At 37.5% G+C, this 17,511-nt stretch overlaps 1 protein-coding gene and 1 long non-coding RNA gene across 2 annotated transcripts in view; both read left to right on the top strand.

Annotated features, from left to right (window-relative positions):
* Positions 1-17,276, top strand: part of LOC118740381 (helix-loop-helix protein 11) — a 72,690-nt gene extending 55,414 nt beyond the window's left edge. Inside the window, exon 3 of the mRNA XM_036471892.1 lies at positions 14,675-17,276. Within this exon, the coding sequence (XP_036327785.1) occupies positions 14,675-16,018 (1,344 nt within the window). The 3' untranslated portion in view covers positions 16,019-17,276. The remainder of the gene's footprint in view (positions 1-14,674) is intronic.
* Positions 3,890-4,541, top strand: LOC118740383. Its single transcript, XR_004993126.1, has 2 exons — positions 3,890-4,229; positions 4,292-4,541. It is a non-coding gene; the product is annotated as an uncharacterized LOC118740383 (long non-coding RNA).
* Positions 17,277-17,511: the final 235 nt, after the last annotated feature.

Below are 17,511 nucleotides of genomic sequence, written 5' to 3'. Positions count from 1 at the left end.
CATCGACAAGTTTGTGTGTGGACGCATACATATGTATGCACCTGATTTTTTCTTCTTTTTTGTGCAAAAGTATATGTAGCTGTATGAATGAGCGCCACTCACACTCTCAGCTGTTTTTACAGCGCCGGTATATTTCGAATCAGCTGCTAAAGCAGCAAAGTTGAATGAGTTGAGGTGAGCTAAATTCCCCCCACGTCATTTTGATTGCTTTGACTCACTGACTGCAGCGCAGCAGCTTTTTGCGTCGTGCTTAAAATGTTTACCCTTGTGTGGAAATTTTTACACGAGCAAACCTATACGCTACTATTGAAATGTTCATTAAAGTAAAAATTTTATACATCTCCAAATGATGGGATATATTTTACCCCCTATCTATAATTACTTATGTATGTGTTCTTATGCACTTTTTGTTGCTATAAATAATAATGAAGTACGATTTGATCAGGTAGCTAATTAGTTATTATTGGTGATCAATGTGCTGTATACGCGGTTAAATATTCCTCAAATATTCATTTGGGCCTTCTAGCGATGGTTTGTGCATAGTTGGAGTTACTGCGGCTAATCACGTAGGCCATCAGTAACGGGCGCAAATACCAAGAAATTTTCATTGAAATTTTAAAAGTTTCAATTCGATTTCGATAAGGGTAAAGTTTCAAGTCTCTAAAAATTACCGTTGACTTTTGAGACTTTTTTTGTGTAGGCAGTTGCGCATTTTCTTCTTCCAAAAATGTTCAAAAAATTATCAAAAAGCAACGGTAACTTTTAGCAACTTGAAACTTGCATTTAAGAAAATGGTATGGAAAATATGTAAATAAATGAATAAAATCGTCAAAAGGTCAGGGTATTTTAGACGCTGATTGTATATGAACTAGGGCTGGGACTATCCGGATATACATATGTTCGGATATTCTTGTATACGGATGAAAACCAAATGGTACTGATATCAGGTTTACAGCGTGGCGACGAATAACTGTTACCCCGGTTTTTTTGAGAAATAAAATTAATTTTCCACAGATTTTACTTTAGTTATATTAATTAGTTTTTAAATTTTAATCCTTCTTTACATTTGCCAGCAGTGTAAGTTTTGAGAGAAAAGTTCATTTGGCACGCAGGTCTTCTTCAGTTAATTTATTCCATATCTTCTGTAACCATAGGCAAATTTTCTCCATTTTGAGTCCCTTATACTCCCCCTTTTGTCCAACATAAGGCCTCATACTTAAAAATCGAATAGACTCGGAACTGGTGATTAGGACGGCCATTTATTCGACCAACCTTCTACAGTTTTTTTTGTATTTTTTTTTGTACAAATCCTAAGAAAAAATACACCTGAAAAAAACTTGCGTGCCAAATGAACTTTTCTCTCAAAGTTTAAACTGCTGGCAAATGTAAATAGGGATTAAAATTTAATAACTAATTAATACAACTAATGTAAAATCTGTGGAAAATTTACAATAAAATACTTAAAAGGACCCTTTTATTTCTAAAAAAAAAAAAAAAACGGGGTAACAGTTATTCGTCGCCACGCTATATATTCTTTCATTTTGTTATCCGGATACCCAGGTAGTCTAACTAGTGTGTTAACGGATTTGTAAAATTGTTTCCGAAATTTCTGAATCGATAGATCAAAATAAATAGAAAGTAACAGTTGTTATTTTTTTCGTAATTTTTAGATTTAAATGTTCGCCCAAAGCCGGTAAATCTTTCGCAAAATCTAGATAACTAGTAAGAGCCGCCTCATCAGATGTTTTTATTGCCCGTGCTTCCGAGACATATGTACACCAGCACGGGCATGGCGAGTGACTCAAAGAGTGTATTTCTGTACCACGGGAGAGTACTTCACTTCTCAATTTCCTACTCAGTCCAAAGTAGCAATTGTTGGCAAGAGAGATTCTCCGTTGGATTTCAAAACTGACTTTATTATTGGTGTTAATGCTGGGTCCCAAAAAACGAAGTCGTCCACTTTTTCAAATTTGTAAATGTCAACAGTGACGTGGATGCCAAGACGCTTATACGTTGTCTGTTTTTGTGCTGACAGGAGATACTTTGTTTTTTCCTCGTTCACTACAAGACACATTCACTATACTTCGCTATCTTATTCCGAGAAGGCAGAATAGACTTATCCCTTATTTATACAGATGATTTCAATTTCAATCGGCATTACCCGAGAGGTTTAGTTTTGTGGCTCTTATTGTCTTCTCCAACATCACATTAAAGAAATCACACGAAATCCGATTACGACGGAGATAGTTGTATTGCCCAAAGTCATTTTTAGTTTCGCGGAAATTTCAGGTCCAGCAGCTCAGTTGTTTTTCAGTCGCGTAGTTGCTTTCGTACCTCTTCTCCGCGGCGGTATTTAATGAGTGGGAAATGTGGTTCCACTGCGCACATACGCACACCATCCTCAAATGTGACAGAATTCAAAATTTTGCATTTTTGAAATTATGCGCTAAAAATTTACAAAGACCTTTTATTTGCCTTTCAGCAAAAGCTGTAGCAAATATTTGTTATATTATGTTGAAAAACCAAAGGTAAAGTCAGTCTCCCTTGCCCATATGATTAGCAAACGTGTAACTTTGAGTTGTCACCTTTGAAGATCGTGTGTGTTATGTCGGCTTGTGGAAAAGTCAGTTGTGATTCAGCTTTTCGGCGTTGAGATTTCCTTGTATTACTAATAATAATAGTAGATTGGCGCTTAAACATGTGTTAGTGTTTGACCGAGCTTCTCCTCCGATTTGTGGTGTGCGCCTTGATGTTGCCACATAAAGGGGAGGAACCTAGAGTTTTACGCTGACTCCGAACAGCGATTGTATTTTCATTAGAAGCTGTTTTTCATGGCCGAAATATACTCAGAAGTTTGCCATTGCCTGCTGAGGGGTGACCGCTATTAGAGAAACACTTGCACTGCTAACCACTTCACCACATCGGCCGCCTTGACCTTGCATTAATGGACGCACATATTTTGCGGAGTGTACGTACGCTAAAACACTGAAAGCCACGTAGCTTAGTATGTCTCTTTATGCTGCAACTTATTACTATATATGTACTATAATTGGGACAAAACATCGCTTCCTTCGTAACGGGGGCAGCTATCTTACGTGCGCTCCAAGTGCCCATAAGAGAAAACCGTGGATGCCTCGTTCTTCTCTTCTGTAAGGGCGTGGGCGCAAATGACAAGCTGTTGAAGAATCTTGCTTTGATTTAGATTGTGGCTAGACGCTCGTCCACTGGAGTGAACGGCAGCATTCGGCGACGGAGTCTCTCACCCACCACAAATCCAACCAGATTTGAGCTGCTTTATGTGGCAACGGTAGAAAACGTTCGCAAGATCCTATGCTTTTGTTGCCCTGTCCCGTCCATGGCATATCTTGTAGGGCGGTGATGTCAGCCTTTGAGGACATCAACCAGTCGAGCAGCGGCACCTTCCCCAATAAGGGCCCGGACATTCTAGGTGCATGCCCCCAAATCGTAGTCGTTTAAACGTTTGCCGTGCCATCAAAAGAAGGGAGTCTCGTCCGAGGCATCGTTTTTCTTTCATTGCTTTTTTTTTTTTACTCAGTGGGTCCCAAACCCAGCGCACAATCTACTGCCCCATATGCAAGATCATGATTCAATAATACAAGGTTGGATAAGCTGGCATTTGTCTCGCTCCCGCATTCTGCCTTAGCCTGTGTTGTTGTCTTTTTTGATTTATAGAAACTACTACTAAAATACATGGAGAAATATTGTCTTCGTAAAAAAGTTCAACAGGCAACACAGCCGATATTTTCATGGATTTTTTTCTTGGAAATTCATTTTCTTATTGTGCGAATTCAAGTAAGTATGCCAGAAAAATGAAAAATAATGGAAATATTTCGAATTAAAACAATAGTATACATATTTTTTTGCAGAGTATCGGGAGTTATTTAATTTTTTTTTGAAAAACTAGCGTTTTATAGCAGGTGCAGCCGCTGCAAGTAAGTTTTGCGGGCTTGGATCTCTGTGTGTCCGTCCACGTTTGGCTGGAGCAGTCCACTCGGAACTACAACTGCAGCGGTTTATTTGGCCAAGTGCATCCGTTGCATACTTACAAGTAAGTACAAGGCGCCATAAGTGTGAAGATTAAAATATTAACAACGATTTTTTCATGTACAGGTCAGGATCACTTTGTGTCCGTCCACGTTCGCTGGTGCAGGTCTTTTTCACAACTGTAGCCTTTTGTTTGGACAAGTGCAGCCTTTGCATACTTACAAGTAAGAATACAACCCCAAAAAAGTGAAAATGCAGATATTAATAAAGATTTTTTCTTGTGCAGGTCAGGATCGCTTTGTGTGTCCATCCACGCGCAAGTTGAGCCTCATTGGTTCCAGGATTCGCATCTGATCGCAGGTACAACTTTTTCCTTACCGCAAGTAACGCAAGTTCATCGTCGTCCTCTGGATAGTGCTTTATAATAAGAAAATAAGCAAGAAAAAATCGATTTTAATATGCACTAAAACAGTGGTACATATGCTGGCAAATATGCTCGCAAAACAACAAAATTTAGTGTTCAGTTTAATGTTTTTTTTTTTCAATAACACCTAGATGTTAAGATGTCTAAGATGTCTCCACGATTAGCAGAATCCGAGATATACCGATTTGAAGAAGTACATGATTAGTCCGAATCACGAAAAATGCAAACTTAGACAGATCATATCTCCGAAGAAAAAAAAATATAAAAAAATTTCCTCGAATACGTGTTAGCTTATTTCATGTATAGAACCCATAAAAAAAAATAAGCCAATCGAAAGTGTGACACCAAATTTGGTGTCCGATATGGAAAAAAATTTCTCATATACACATTTGATGATTTGCCTTTTTTAAGATATTTGTCCTTTTTGCCTTTTCTAACTTTAATTGTAAAGGGCAAGGAAAAATCCCCTATTCTTGATTATATGAAAGTTTCAAACGTTCCATATTTAAAAATGGCGTCACTTGTATCAACTCACGTGGAGTGCACGTTTAGTACATTCAAGGCTTTTCTTAGCGAAAATCTAATGAAAATGCTGCCAGAAAACTTCGAAATGCACCTTGTGGTTCAATGTTACTACAAGTATATGGATTGAAGTTTTGCGAGTTAAAAACTCGAAAGGAGAAAATAGTCAAAGATTCAAAGTACAATTTTTTCATAAAATTAAACTAGTTCATAGTTTTTCTCTTTTTTACTTGTAAAATAAACATTTCTAAAATAAATGTATTTTTGATAATTTTTCGGTGTTTGTGTTTTTAGCGCCTTCTTTTGCCCTTTTTTTTTGCGATTTTTGGTGTTTTTCCTGTCTATTTCGCAATTTTATTTTGCCTTTTCTTAGCCAATTTAGTTATTTTATTTTGCCTTTTTTATAGGTTTTTAGGTCCTAAAAATCCGTTCCCTGATGATTAACAACACTGGTTGGAGCAAATAGTAGAAAACATTACCTAAAATTTAAATTTTTTAAAAGCAAATGTATGTAATTCAATTTAAGATATTGAATATGTAATTTTTAAATGCAACAAAAATAAAAAATTCATCACTAATCGAATTTCATCGAAATGCCAATCACAAAGCATATAAATGTACCACTAATTTTTTAAAGGATTAATTTATATCGTCGTTTAAAGTACAAAATCGCGTATCATTCTGCAAAACCGCGTAACTGGCATTTTGGATTTGCTCACATAAGCTCTTGGCTCAGTCCTTATCCATTCGTCCTTAAATATACTAGCCAGAAATCTGATTGCTTTATAAAAAAGAGAACCATTTTGAAATATGAGTGTTCTTACTCTCTGGAAAATAATTTATGCAACCTCACATACGCGGTTTTGCGTTTTGTTGATCCGCGGTTTTGCACTTTAAACGACGTATACATTATATCATATGCAGGCAGATTCTGCAATTCACTTCCGAATGAATTTCAACCTCTGCCAATTTGAATTCAACTTGAATTCGACTCATATTCACTCGGAAGTGATTTTCAGAACCTGCCTGAGTGTTGTCTCTAAAGGATTTGTTTGTATTATATTCATTTGTTTAATATATACCGAAATTTTAATGAAACCATGGTTTATTTTGAATGTTTGGGAATATTTGTCGAAAATACTCTTCCTTGGGCAGAATTTTATGTGAATAAAATTCTCTCCTTCGTTTATGTATATAATTTTGAATATCTACATAGCATGTTTAATATACCATAAAAGTTAATCCATTGTCTATTGTGTAGATCAGAGGAATCATTCTTTATATGTTTAATTAAATTTTTATACAAAAAACGCATTTCAGCACTACCAACCAGACTATTTGTCCTCCTACCTTTTAACAAAAGGTGATACAATTTTTACCCGCTTTCTTTTTCTTTCTCAAATGCAACCTTACAAGGTAGTCGATTGACACCAGGGAAGCCAACTCGTGGGGAATTTCCCGGTTTCGGTTTACGTGGGGAACTGGTTTTTTGTGAGAAATTAGTGTGACTAATTTTTTTCTTTTTTGTTTCACTGATTTCATAATGAGTTAAAAAAGTTGCATAAGAAATACTACTGTAACTAAAAGTACTGCTTTTGCAACCCTGCCAATTATGCAAACAACCGTTGATTTTTTTAGAAATTGCCTTGTCGCATTTACTTTCCTATAGTGAATGAAACAATTTATTTTTATATGGCGGAAAACCGCAACCAACCCCAAGCAAAATTTTAAAAGGAAAATTTTTAGCCACTTGAAACTTGCACCTTAATATACTAGAACTGAGTGTGCTACAATACTGCATACCCGAAATCTTTCTAGGGAATCGAATTAAAAAAGCTCGAAATTTTTACGAAAGTTTGCTGAATTTTTCAATATTGCAGAAAGTTTGAAACTTGGATTATTACGGTTTTTATTATTAAACTATATTTTTATAAAAAAACTCAAATTAAATAACTAAAAAAAAAATTATTCTGAAAGCTTGTCAAAATTTGGGGCGACAATTTTTACGACCACAGTACAGTATGTATGTAAGTATTATATGTACATTTTTTTTATTTTTTATTTGTTCACTAACTTTACAAAAATTTGGGTTGATTTATGAATACATAGATAAATAAAATAGACAGAAAAACCACCAAAATATATCAAAATGCAATATATATTTTTTTTTTAATAAGGAGATATCTATGGGTGGGGAATTTTACGAAATTTCGGGCAAAATCGGGGAATTTCATAGTCGAAATCGGGGAATTCTCAAAAATGAGATGGCTACCCTGATTGACACACATGTCAATATTTATCCAACTTGTATTATTGAATCCTGTTATAAAAAATATGCATGATAAGTAGCTGTACACCTTATTTTTACGGTCACTGTTTTTGCCATAAAAAGATTTTATCTGGGATATAGTAACGAAAAATAACGCAACCGATGATAACAATTTATGAATGGGTTGAGTTGCCACCACTAACTACTCGTAGTTTCAACAACATGGAATAGTTTCCAATTGGCGTCTCTATCAGCTGCTACAGTTTTATTCTACAATTTTTGTACATAATTAACATCTATTTATGTATATATATAGGTATGTAGATAAAAACATACTCAGATACGTTTGTTTCCATCAGCAGCGACTGAACAAACATAAACAAATGAGGATGGGCGCAAGTGAGATAGCAGAATACAGCTGGTGACGCTCTCAGCATTTGCTGGCTTTCCATGCGGTTGTGGCAGTGGATTTCCGTTCCAAATTCGTGGTTTCTCACCTTCCACTTCCAGTGTAGTTATATAGCTTTACCGAAACAAGTCGAATTGTGAAACGGTTGCAGTCTATATTTATTTCTCTTTTCACTGGGGGAAGAGCGAGCGAGCGCGAATGAAAGAGAGGGAGGCAGGGATGGTGAGAGCATTAATGGCGTGTGTGCTCTTTGGTACTTTGAGACGAAAGATTTTTTACGACACGGCGGCAAAAAAAGTACAGTCATCACAAAAACGTAAGCCTCTTCGCGACGCTAGTGGCGGCGGCGAATCGTTACGGCACGGCACAGAAGTCAAAATGCAGCATTGAATGCATACCATTCAAATGAACAGGCGTATGCAACAGTGGCCGGATAAACAACCATTTGAATAAAAGCAAAGTACTCGCTATTTTTGCACTTTGCTTCGTGTTTATTAGCTTGCTATCTGATAAGCTGACTACAACTCGTTGTTCTTCATTTTTTTATTTGTTTACTTTCCCATATATGTACATATCGTCGTTTAAAGTACAAAACCGCTTATCAACAAAATGCAAAACCGCGTATGTGAGGTTGCATAAATTATTTTCTAGAGAGTAAAAACACTCATATTTCAAAGTGGTTTTCTTTTTTATAAAGCAATCGCATTTCTTGCTGGTTTATTTCAGGACGAATGTATAAGGATTGAGCCAACAACTTACATCAAATTTCAGTTACGCGGTTTTGCGGAAGGGCGGTACGGCCGCGGTTTTGTACTTTAAACGACGATATACATACATACATACATATGGTCGTTTAAAGTACAAAACCGCGTATCGTCATTCTGCAAAACCGCGTAACTGACATTGGCTGCCAAAAATTGGATTTGCTCACACAAGCTGTTGGCTCAATTCTTATCCATTCGTCTTAAAATATACTTGCCAGAAATGCGATTTCCCTGTAAAAAAGAGAACTATTTTGAAATATGAGTGTTTTTACTGTCTAGATAATAATTTATACAACCTCACATATGCGGTTTTGCATTTTCCTGATACGCGGTTTTGCATTTTGTTGATACGCGGTTTTGTACTTTTAACGACGATATGTACCTACTAGATTCGCCAAAAAATTCTTGACTGTTTTTGTTGGTAGTGAGTTTATTTTTACATCTGCGCTACATTGATTGGTGTGGGTAGGCCTCATTCGTTGCACTTCGTCTTCGTATCTTCAGCTGATCAAGTCAGCTGCATATTATGTATGTATGTATGGCATGTGCATATGTACAAATTCTTGCATCCAAATTAGCAAATTTGTATGACCGACTGGGCAGTGGAATGCGTAGCTTGTTTTTTTTTCGGCTTTTGTTTATAATCACCCTCATTGCGAGAGTCGTGTCGAATGCAAGTGGTTTTTCGAGAGTCGAATCGTATCGAAAATTTCACGTCAAATTTCCACTCGACTAATGTATTAAAACGGAAAAACTTGGCAGCATTGTATGGTTTTCGACGATTTTGGTCGTTTACTTATTTCAGTACGACAATCGACAATGTTACTGTTGTTGAGTCGTACAATTTAGCCTAATTTATGACTTATCAATGAGGCTGAATAATACATACATACAACAGTGAATGTCACTTAAAACCGCACACCAAAGATCACTAAACCAAGCGCTGCGCCGAATAAATTGGCCCGTCGTGGTTGGTTGGTTGTAGTGCTACCCAAGATGACACTTAAGATTCAATTAGTGTTTCCCGAAAGTTTTATGTCTTAAAGAAGTCAGACCTGGGCATTCGCACAGGAAATAAAATACTGTTTCTTCACTACCAGGTAAGCCGCAGCTGCGGCATATCCTGTTGTTGGAAGACCTATTCTATGTACCTATAAGCATGTTTTCCTAGACACTAATGACTGGTGACAGTCGTTACAATTCTAAATACGTCTATCCTTGACCTACTTAGCAGGTCCTCTCTTTCTTTTTCAAAGCTCTCGTGCTATCTTCCAAGTTTTTCCGAAGATCTCTGACCACCAGTTCATCTGTTCTCTCGTTGCCTTCTATGTTCCTATGGCCGGGAACCCAGACGAGAGAGAGGGGCATTGACTGATACGCCGAGCGTAGCTCCATATTGCATTCTCTGAGTAGCTTAGACTTGGTTCAGTAGATCAGAGGTTCCCAAACTTATTTTTCTCGTAGACCCTTTTCAAAGCTTGACTGCTTTCGGTGGACCTCCTGGTGCTCATTTCCAACATATTCCCTAAGCTCATCAAACAATTTGAAGATTAAATCTAACGATATCATTTTGCATCGCGGGTGAGTTCCAAAACTAAATTCGGAGTGGCAAAAATAAAAATAAAATATTTCTCTTTCTTTCATTTATTAAAATAATGTGATTGCAAGATTTAAAAAACAGAGCTCTAAAGCCATGAAAGCACTATTTCGCTCTGATGTGTTATATTTTTTAAGAGCACTAAATAAACTCCTCACATGTTCGGTTCACTCATGAATTTGCATGTGATGTATTTGTCAAATAGTTTATTTTTGTTGATGGCATCATTTTTATTTTTATCGCTCCGATTTTAAAAGTGATGCGAAAAATATTCGTCACTAGCATTTTTAAAACACAAAACTTGAAACAACCAAACTGCAAAGCTTTTTACGCCAAATTCCAAATTAAGAAACTGACAAAAAGAAAAGACCGAATCTAGAAGTGTACCACCGTCTCATCCTCTTCAAAGCAGGATGGGCAAATGGAGTTGTCATTTATCACAGTCATGTGTTTTTGCGTAACTCAGTGCAACTAATATATATTTCTTTCGGATCTGCAACTAAAAATATATATTTTTTTTTTTTACATTTGATCGTGATTGATGTGCTTAAACTGATAAATGGTATAAACATAAGCAGAAGAAGCTGGCTTCCACGCTCTGCATCTACCCTTAACATTTTTATTAAAACAAATTTGTCGCAATTTCATCTCTAAAGCAAATATTAAATATCATTTAATAAACACTTTAGATTTAAATAATCACAAACCCATTTTGAATATTCTTTGTGGGACAGAAGCCGAAATATTTCTTACTAAAGAAAATTCTGCAGAAAATGAAATTAAAAATGCTTTGAAACTTTAAGTTAAATTTTGACCAAGATTTCAGATAGAGCACCTTGATACTGCAATTTAAAAGCCGTTACGGCTTTCGCGCCAAAGGCAGTAAACTCTGATGATACGAATAACATTGATTTTGGTATAAAAAAAGTACTGCGTTTATAATATTATGTACAAATAATGATCTCAGTGAAAATGAACAAATTTACTAAATTATAATTTACCCTGGATTCCAAAATGTAAATATACAAAGAATCAGGCCTTCTCATTTCTAGACCACCGCGTATGGAACTGTCCAATATCCGCAACAATGCCTGAATGCTAGTTACAAGTAAGTTTGCGCAAGTTGGACATTGTAATCTGCAAATACTTTAGGAGGACGGGTGCTTTATATTTTTACAATTCGTAATGATTATACGTAATTTTTTTTTTTTGAAAACTAGACATACTTTCGGCTATGCAGTTTTATAATTCATTTAATTCGCGTTGATTTTTGAGTAATTTTTTTGTTGAAGGTGTTGCACTTTTTCTTCGGTACTCAAATTTTTTTGTACCGCCAATATGTATAAAAAAAATGCAAACAAAAATAAAAAAATATTAAAAATTCGAATTCTTAGCCGCACAGACACTTCGTAATCCTAAAATTTAATGGACTATAAAATTGTATACCCGAAAGTTTTCTAAAATATCTGACAACAAATTTGCATGAAAATTTTTCGTAGATAGTTTTGAGCTTTCATTTTTATGGTTTTTGTTGTTGTGTTGTTGCATTAAATAAAGGTTTTCCTATATATTTCTGTTTTCTTACACGCAATAAGTACTGTAAATATATTTTATAAAGGAAATGGTACCTATCGACGACTTTCAATTTATTGGCACATTGACCTGCATTTAGGCACATTTTTACGGAGAAATTCGGCACAATTTTAAATTTTGATTTTCCATCACTGCTTGATGACACAAAGTGAAAGTAAGTTCACCAGTGCTTCAAGAGCACTATACACCACTTAAAAAAATTAAAGATAAATAAATAGGCTATCAAGCAACCATTTTGGTTCCTTACTATCGAAACAAGACAAAATTTCACTTGCAACTAGTATTTTTTTCACGACAACGTAGACCCCTGGGGGTCCACCTGGACCAATTTGGGAATCAATGCACTAGATGATATAGCCTGGGGGCTACTCTGTAATCCGATACGACAGAGAAATGTGATGCGATAGGCAATCACCCCTCTGGATTACCTACGATGTGTTTGCGCGAACGCGAATCATTTTTTTCGCATCGCATTACAGAGTAACCCCCAAGGAGTGTTGCCTGGCTGTCTGAGTAAATAACCGCTCTTTCTTTCCCGGTAGCACTAGTAGTAGTTTAGTATCATATAGCTAACATGGATTACCAGCCGAAGGGAGCGATTGACACTAAGCTCTACGGACCTAAACCTATGCCTACACCGCAGTCCATCTTGGACCCGCAGCTTGACCCCTTCTCTATTCCCTTCTGGATGGGAACTGCATATGTACATTCATGAACAAATTGAGGCTTGATACCTTTCATTTCGTCGTTGTTGTTGTTGTTGTTGTTGTTGTTGTTGTAGCGGCTACAACAACCCCGCCCAGATCGGTTAATATCTCAGTGGCTGTCGTCAAGTTCCACTAACGGCAGCCCTAAGAAGCGTGCAGCCTCAATGGGGTCGGTCCACAGGGACAAAGGCGCTAGAGTTGTTGGGTTTTCCGGGCATACCAAGAGATATTTCGAGACATGAGGTTTCTCTTCGCATGCCGGACACTCATTCGGCACATCTGCGTTTAGTCTGCTCAGGTATGAGTTTAACCTGCTGCAGTAGCCAGAGCGAAGTTGGGCTACTGTGGTTCTTGTCTCCCGAGGCAGATGAAGCTCCGTGAATTCCACCTCCTTCGTCGAGGTGGTGAACAAGGGGTAGGCTCCTTGCAGTGAAGAAGCGAAAAAGCTCGGAGAGATATCCGTTTACTTTCGAACACAAGTCATCAAAGCAATCGTCGGCGTAGGAGACAATCGAGACTCCCTCTGGTGGTTGAGGGAGCTTTGAAATATACCCTGTTTTATTTTTCTAAGTTTACTCGATTTGTCTCTAAACATTACCGACGAGTGTCGACCACTCAGATAATTCGCCGACCACCGTTTGAGCCTCTGTGGGAGAGAGGAAGCCTCTGTATCTTCTAGTAGCGTGGAAAGGCTTCCTCTCTCCCTTTCATTCCGTGGTTTTATTTGCTATCGGGGCAATGCTTAAGATTGAGCTATGCCTAAAGGTCCTCGATTTCCATAGCCCAGGCTCGCTCTCTGAGCTGTTTTCTTTAGACATATGTAGGTCAGTGGGACTGCATTCAGATTTCTGAGGGGCAGGACCTCAGTGCCCCAGTTAGCCTCGAAATGTAGCCCTTTGTATGTTATCTACTTTACTGTCATTGTATTGTTTGCTTAAAACTGGACGACACCAAGATATTTCGCATTGGATGATATGGAGATTATCTTACCGCCTATGGATGGATGTCTAATTTGAGAGGTATTTTATTCCTATCAGCAAACAATAATAACTCGGTTTTGGTTAGGTTTACGTTAAGGCCACTGCGTTTAGCCCACGTGTGTAATCTACCCAGTGCCTACTCTATAATTCCACTTAAATTAGGGAGGAATGTTCCTTTGACTGCTATCACTACATCGCCAGCATACGCCACTATTCTAACTCCTTTGAGTTGCAGCAGTATGCCACTACACACACTACAGAGTACCTCCGTCTAGTTACTAGACTCTCCGCTTTTCGCCTGAATAATTGCTCCTTATTTTACTCTCGAGTTAATTATATGAGCTGAACGTGCTTCTTCGATTTTTACCAAACTCGGTTCAGTTATTTATTAAGCCGCAGAAAGGTGAAAATACGACATTTAATACGTGCGCCAGGTATATGAAGCTCGGTTTCGTCCGAACTTATGCTTTCTTAGTTGTTAACCGACTTCCAAAACACGAGGAGGTTATCAGTTCGTCGGAATATTTTTTTTTTTTATGCATGTTACCGCATAACTGGACCACGTCAACCGATTTCGATAATTCTTTTTGCATCGGAAAGGTAGTGTCTCTGAGGTGGTCCCATACTAATCTGGTTTAGATCCGATCATTGGATCATAAAATACATATATATATATATATATATATACCGCATATATATATATATATTGTTTTTTAAATAACTGGAGACGCAAACACACAAGGAACATTAGTAGTGTTTTCTTGGGTTATCTGGCTCAGTATCACAATCATTTCTTACGAGAACAATCAGGATCATTATTATTGGGATTGGCAGAACGAGCACGAGGAAGAAAACTTATAAAAATTAACTCACTGAATGGGGGAAAGGTAGAGTTAAACGAGATAATACTAATTTAAATAAATATCTAACATTAATGCGATTTATTTAAAGCCGGTTATAAAAAAACTGTTTGCGTATATTTACATTAATCTGCCAGTGAAACAAAACAAAGAACGGATCATAAAATTGAATCCGATCGATGTTGTTGTTGCATGTGCATGCAAATCTTTTATCCGAATCCTGATATTGCCCAAAAAACGCAGCCGTTGTTACACGGGTAATATTAACCGTATAATTGCATGTTTGAGACTTCGGTTTGTAATCCAGTATCAACCCGACATACCTAAATTTTTGGTCAATATGGCAAGATGTGCCACGCGATACTAACCACCTTTTCCCTTTGTTCCGATCTATTCGAAACAAAAAGTGTAAAAATAATTGGTTTTGTCGATGATAGCCGTTGAAATGGTAGCCAAATACAGACGCAATTTCAAACACGCATACTGTTCCTTTCTAATTTGTATAATTCTTACCAGTAAATTAAAATTATTTTTCTCTTTGCAGGCCGCGATTTTACAACAAACCTCCCAATACATCTACGAGTTGGAGAACCAAAAGACCCAGCTTTTAAACCAAAATAGTCAATTGAAGCGTCAACTTGGATTGCACGAATCGAATACAGCTGGCAGTTCAGCCACAGGAACAGTAGAGTCTTCAGCTGCTAGCGGTGCAGAATCGTTGAACAGTGGCAGCGGGGCCATAAAAAAACGCAAACTCACCGACAATATAATCAGCCTCCAAACGATAAGTGACTCCTCTGATGAAGGCTTAGGATCGATGTCCCCAGAACCAACGACACTTTTGAATGTGGGCGTTGGCAGTGTCAATGCTAAAAGTCAAGTGATTATTGCACATAATGCTGCCACCTCTAAGGAATTGAGCGAAATGAAAAAGCAACTGGAAAAGGAACGCCGCATGCGCACCATGCTTGAAGAGGAATTGCAAATGATCAAGCGGCAGCTGTATTCGGTGGCCACGGCACCTGCAGCCTCTACATCCTCATACATTCCACGCGAAGTGATCGAACACACAGACAATTTGGTCCGCGAATCCATAGATGAGTTGCCAGCTGGAACTGTTTCCTATGTTGAAATTGATGAAATGACAGGTCAAAGGCAAGTGGTAGTTTGCTCAAGTATTGAAGAGTTGGAGAGCGAAGCTGCAGCCGCAGCAGCAGAAATTATCACAGAAGACAATGTGCAGGAGGAGGTCATACTATCATCTACATCGTCTACCGAATCCGAGCAAGAAGTCAATGCCATTGCCAAGGCATATGCTGAAGGTTCATCACCGTCAGCGGCAGTCCTGCAACCAATATTACAGGCCGCCATCAAAGCAACGCCAAAAGTTGAGGTAGAACGCATACATGAGATCATCAAAGTAAAAACGGAAAAAATAGATCAACCAAGTGGTTTGACACGCTCGCGTCAGAATCTTGAAACCATTGTGGAGGCCATAAGACACCTAGAAGGTGACCATCTATTCGCGGATGGCAGTGAGCAAAAGTTGCAGCAACAGCAAAATCAAAGAGCACAGGAGGCTCCCTTGGCGTTAACCACAAAAGTGCAGCATGCGCAGCGTGCCACTTTGGCTGAATTGCGTCCTTACCTGCAAATCAAAGGCAACAAACAAGTAACCATTCTGCAGCAAACAGGCCAGCAGAAGGATAGTGGCACTGGCAGCATTGGAACTACTACAGTCATGCCCACCGCCATTTACAAAGTGCAAACAACTGCCGCGGGGTCAAGCAGTGTAGGCGCTGGACAAGGTGCACAACAGGTGACGATCACAACGACAGCCCTAAAACAGGTTCGGCCGGGTGTCATTGTTGCCAAGCAGCTGTCTTGATTGCATTCAACTGCAACAACAGTGTCGCCAACTGCAACAACAGTGTCGCCAACTGCAAACACAACTACTGAGTTAGAGGTTAAAGATGAAAGCTCGGCTACCGTTGAGCGAGAGGCAGGAGCACAGGCAACTTCAACAGCAGCAGTAGCAATTGACTGTTTCCAAAAGAAAAGTACTTTCAAAGAAAATGGATCACAATTAGAAACGTCGACGCAAAATCCATTTCCAACAGCTTTGGTGACCAAACTGGTGGATGTGGGTGTTAACCGAAAGTCAAGTCAATCAAATCAAGGAATGAACATCTTTTCTAGTATTGATATTGATGACATTTTAAAAAAAAAGGTAAAAGTCGTTAAAAATTTTGCCACCAACAGATCAATTCTTAATAACGCTATGATACATTCACAACCAGAAAAGCCGAATACTTTAGAAAAATGTACAAAGACTGCTCATAATACCAAATTGACCGTTTTACCAACAACGGCTACCAATAAACCTACTGTTGCTGTTGATATATCGTCAATAGCTGGTCGTGCGGCAAAATCTGCAAATCGTTTTCGCAATTTGGCTTCTTCAATTGAGAACACTACTGATGGCAAATTAAAAGCAGCTGCTACTACTCCTAAACGAATTAATAATTATACTACTACACATAATACTACGATAAAACTAAATAGTAATAACAAACATGATAATTGTAATGATAATCTAACTAATTTTAATTCTTGTAATATTTTACCTAAGTTAACTAAACGTCAGCAAGCAAAATCTTAATGTTACCAACATTGTTAATAGTAATAAAAAAATCGCTAAATTGTATGGATGAATATACATAAATGCAAGAACCAATACAGCTACCCATAATTTGGTGGAGATCGACCATTATAGTATGTCGTATCATATTTCGAGAAGAAAATAAAATATTGTACTGGAATTCAAAGAGCTATGCGAGTAAAGCATTAATTAATATGGATTATGTGTAAATGATAAAACTATTCCTTAAACCAAAAAAAAGGCATGCGTTTTTTGTGTTTATCTTTTACTGTATGTATTTAATGCAAATTAAAAATGTCTGTTGTTGTAAGGCGAGGAGAAACGTTTATTACAATTATGCTAAGCAGTCTTAATTGCCGACAGTCGATGTCGTGTTTACGGTATTGTGGCATAGGCGAGGGGATCGAATTACGGCATTCGGTTAAGAAAAAAAAAATTGTTTCCATTTTCATCATTTTCTGTCCCAAGTATGGTAATTACTACATATAATTTTTGAATATGAACCTGATTGTATATTTTAAATACTGCTTACATCGAGTTTTCTTTTTCTTTGTCGTTATTCCAGACTTAAAAGTATAATTAAAGAAATATCTCAGCCAGTCGTTAGATGTGGTTTTTGCAAAACGACTTTCCAAGTTCAAATTTTAACGTACAGTTGCCTTAGAGATCCAATTTGAGACTACTTTGATGTAAGGTTTTTCCATAGATGATGAAGTCTA

Source organism: Rhagoletis pomonella, unplaced genomic scaffold, assembly GCF_013731165.1.
Source record: "Rhagoletis pomonella isolate Grant_MI unplaced genomic scaffold, Rhpom_1.0 Rhpom_scaffold_00006, whole genome shotgun sequence".
Lineage (NCBI taxonomy): Eukaryota > Metazoa > Arthropoda > Insecta > Diptera > Tephritidae > Rhagoletis > Rhagoletis pomonella.
Note: the sequence above shows the minus strand (reverse complement) of the source record. Positions and strands in the feature narration are given on the sequence as shown.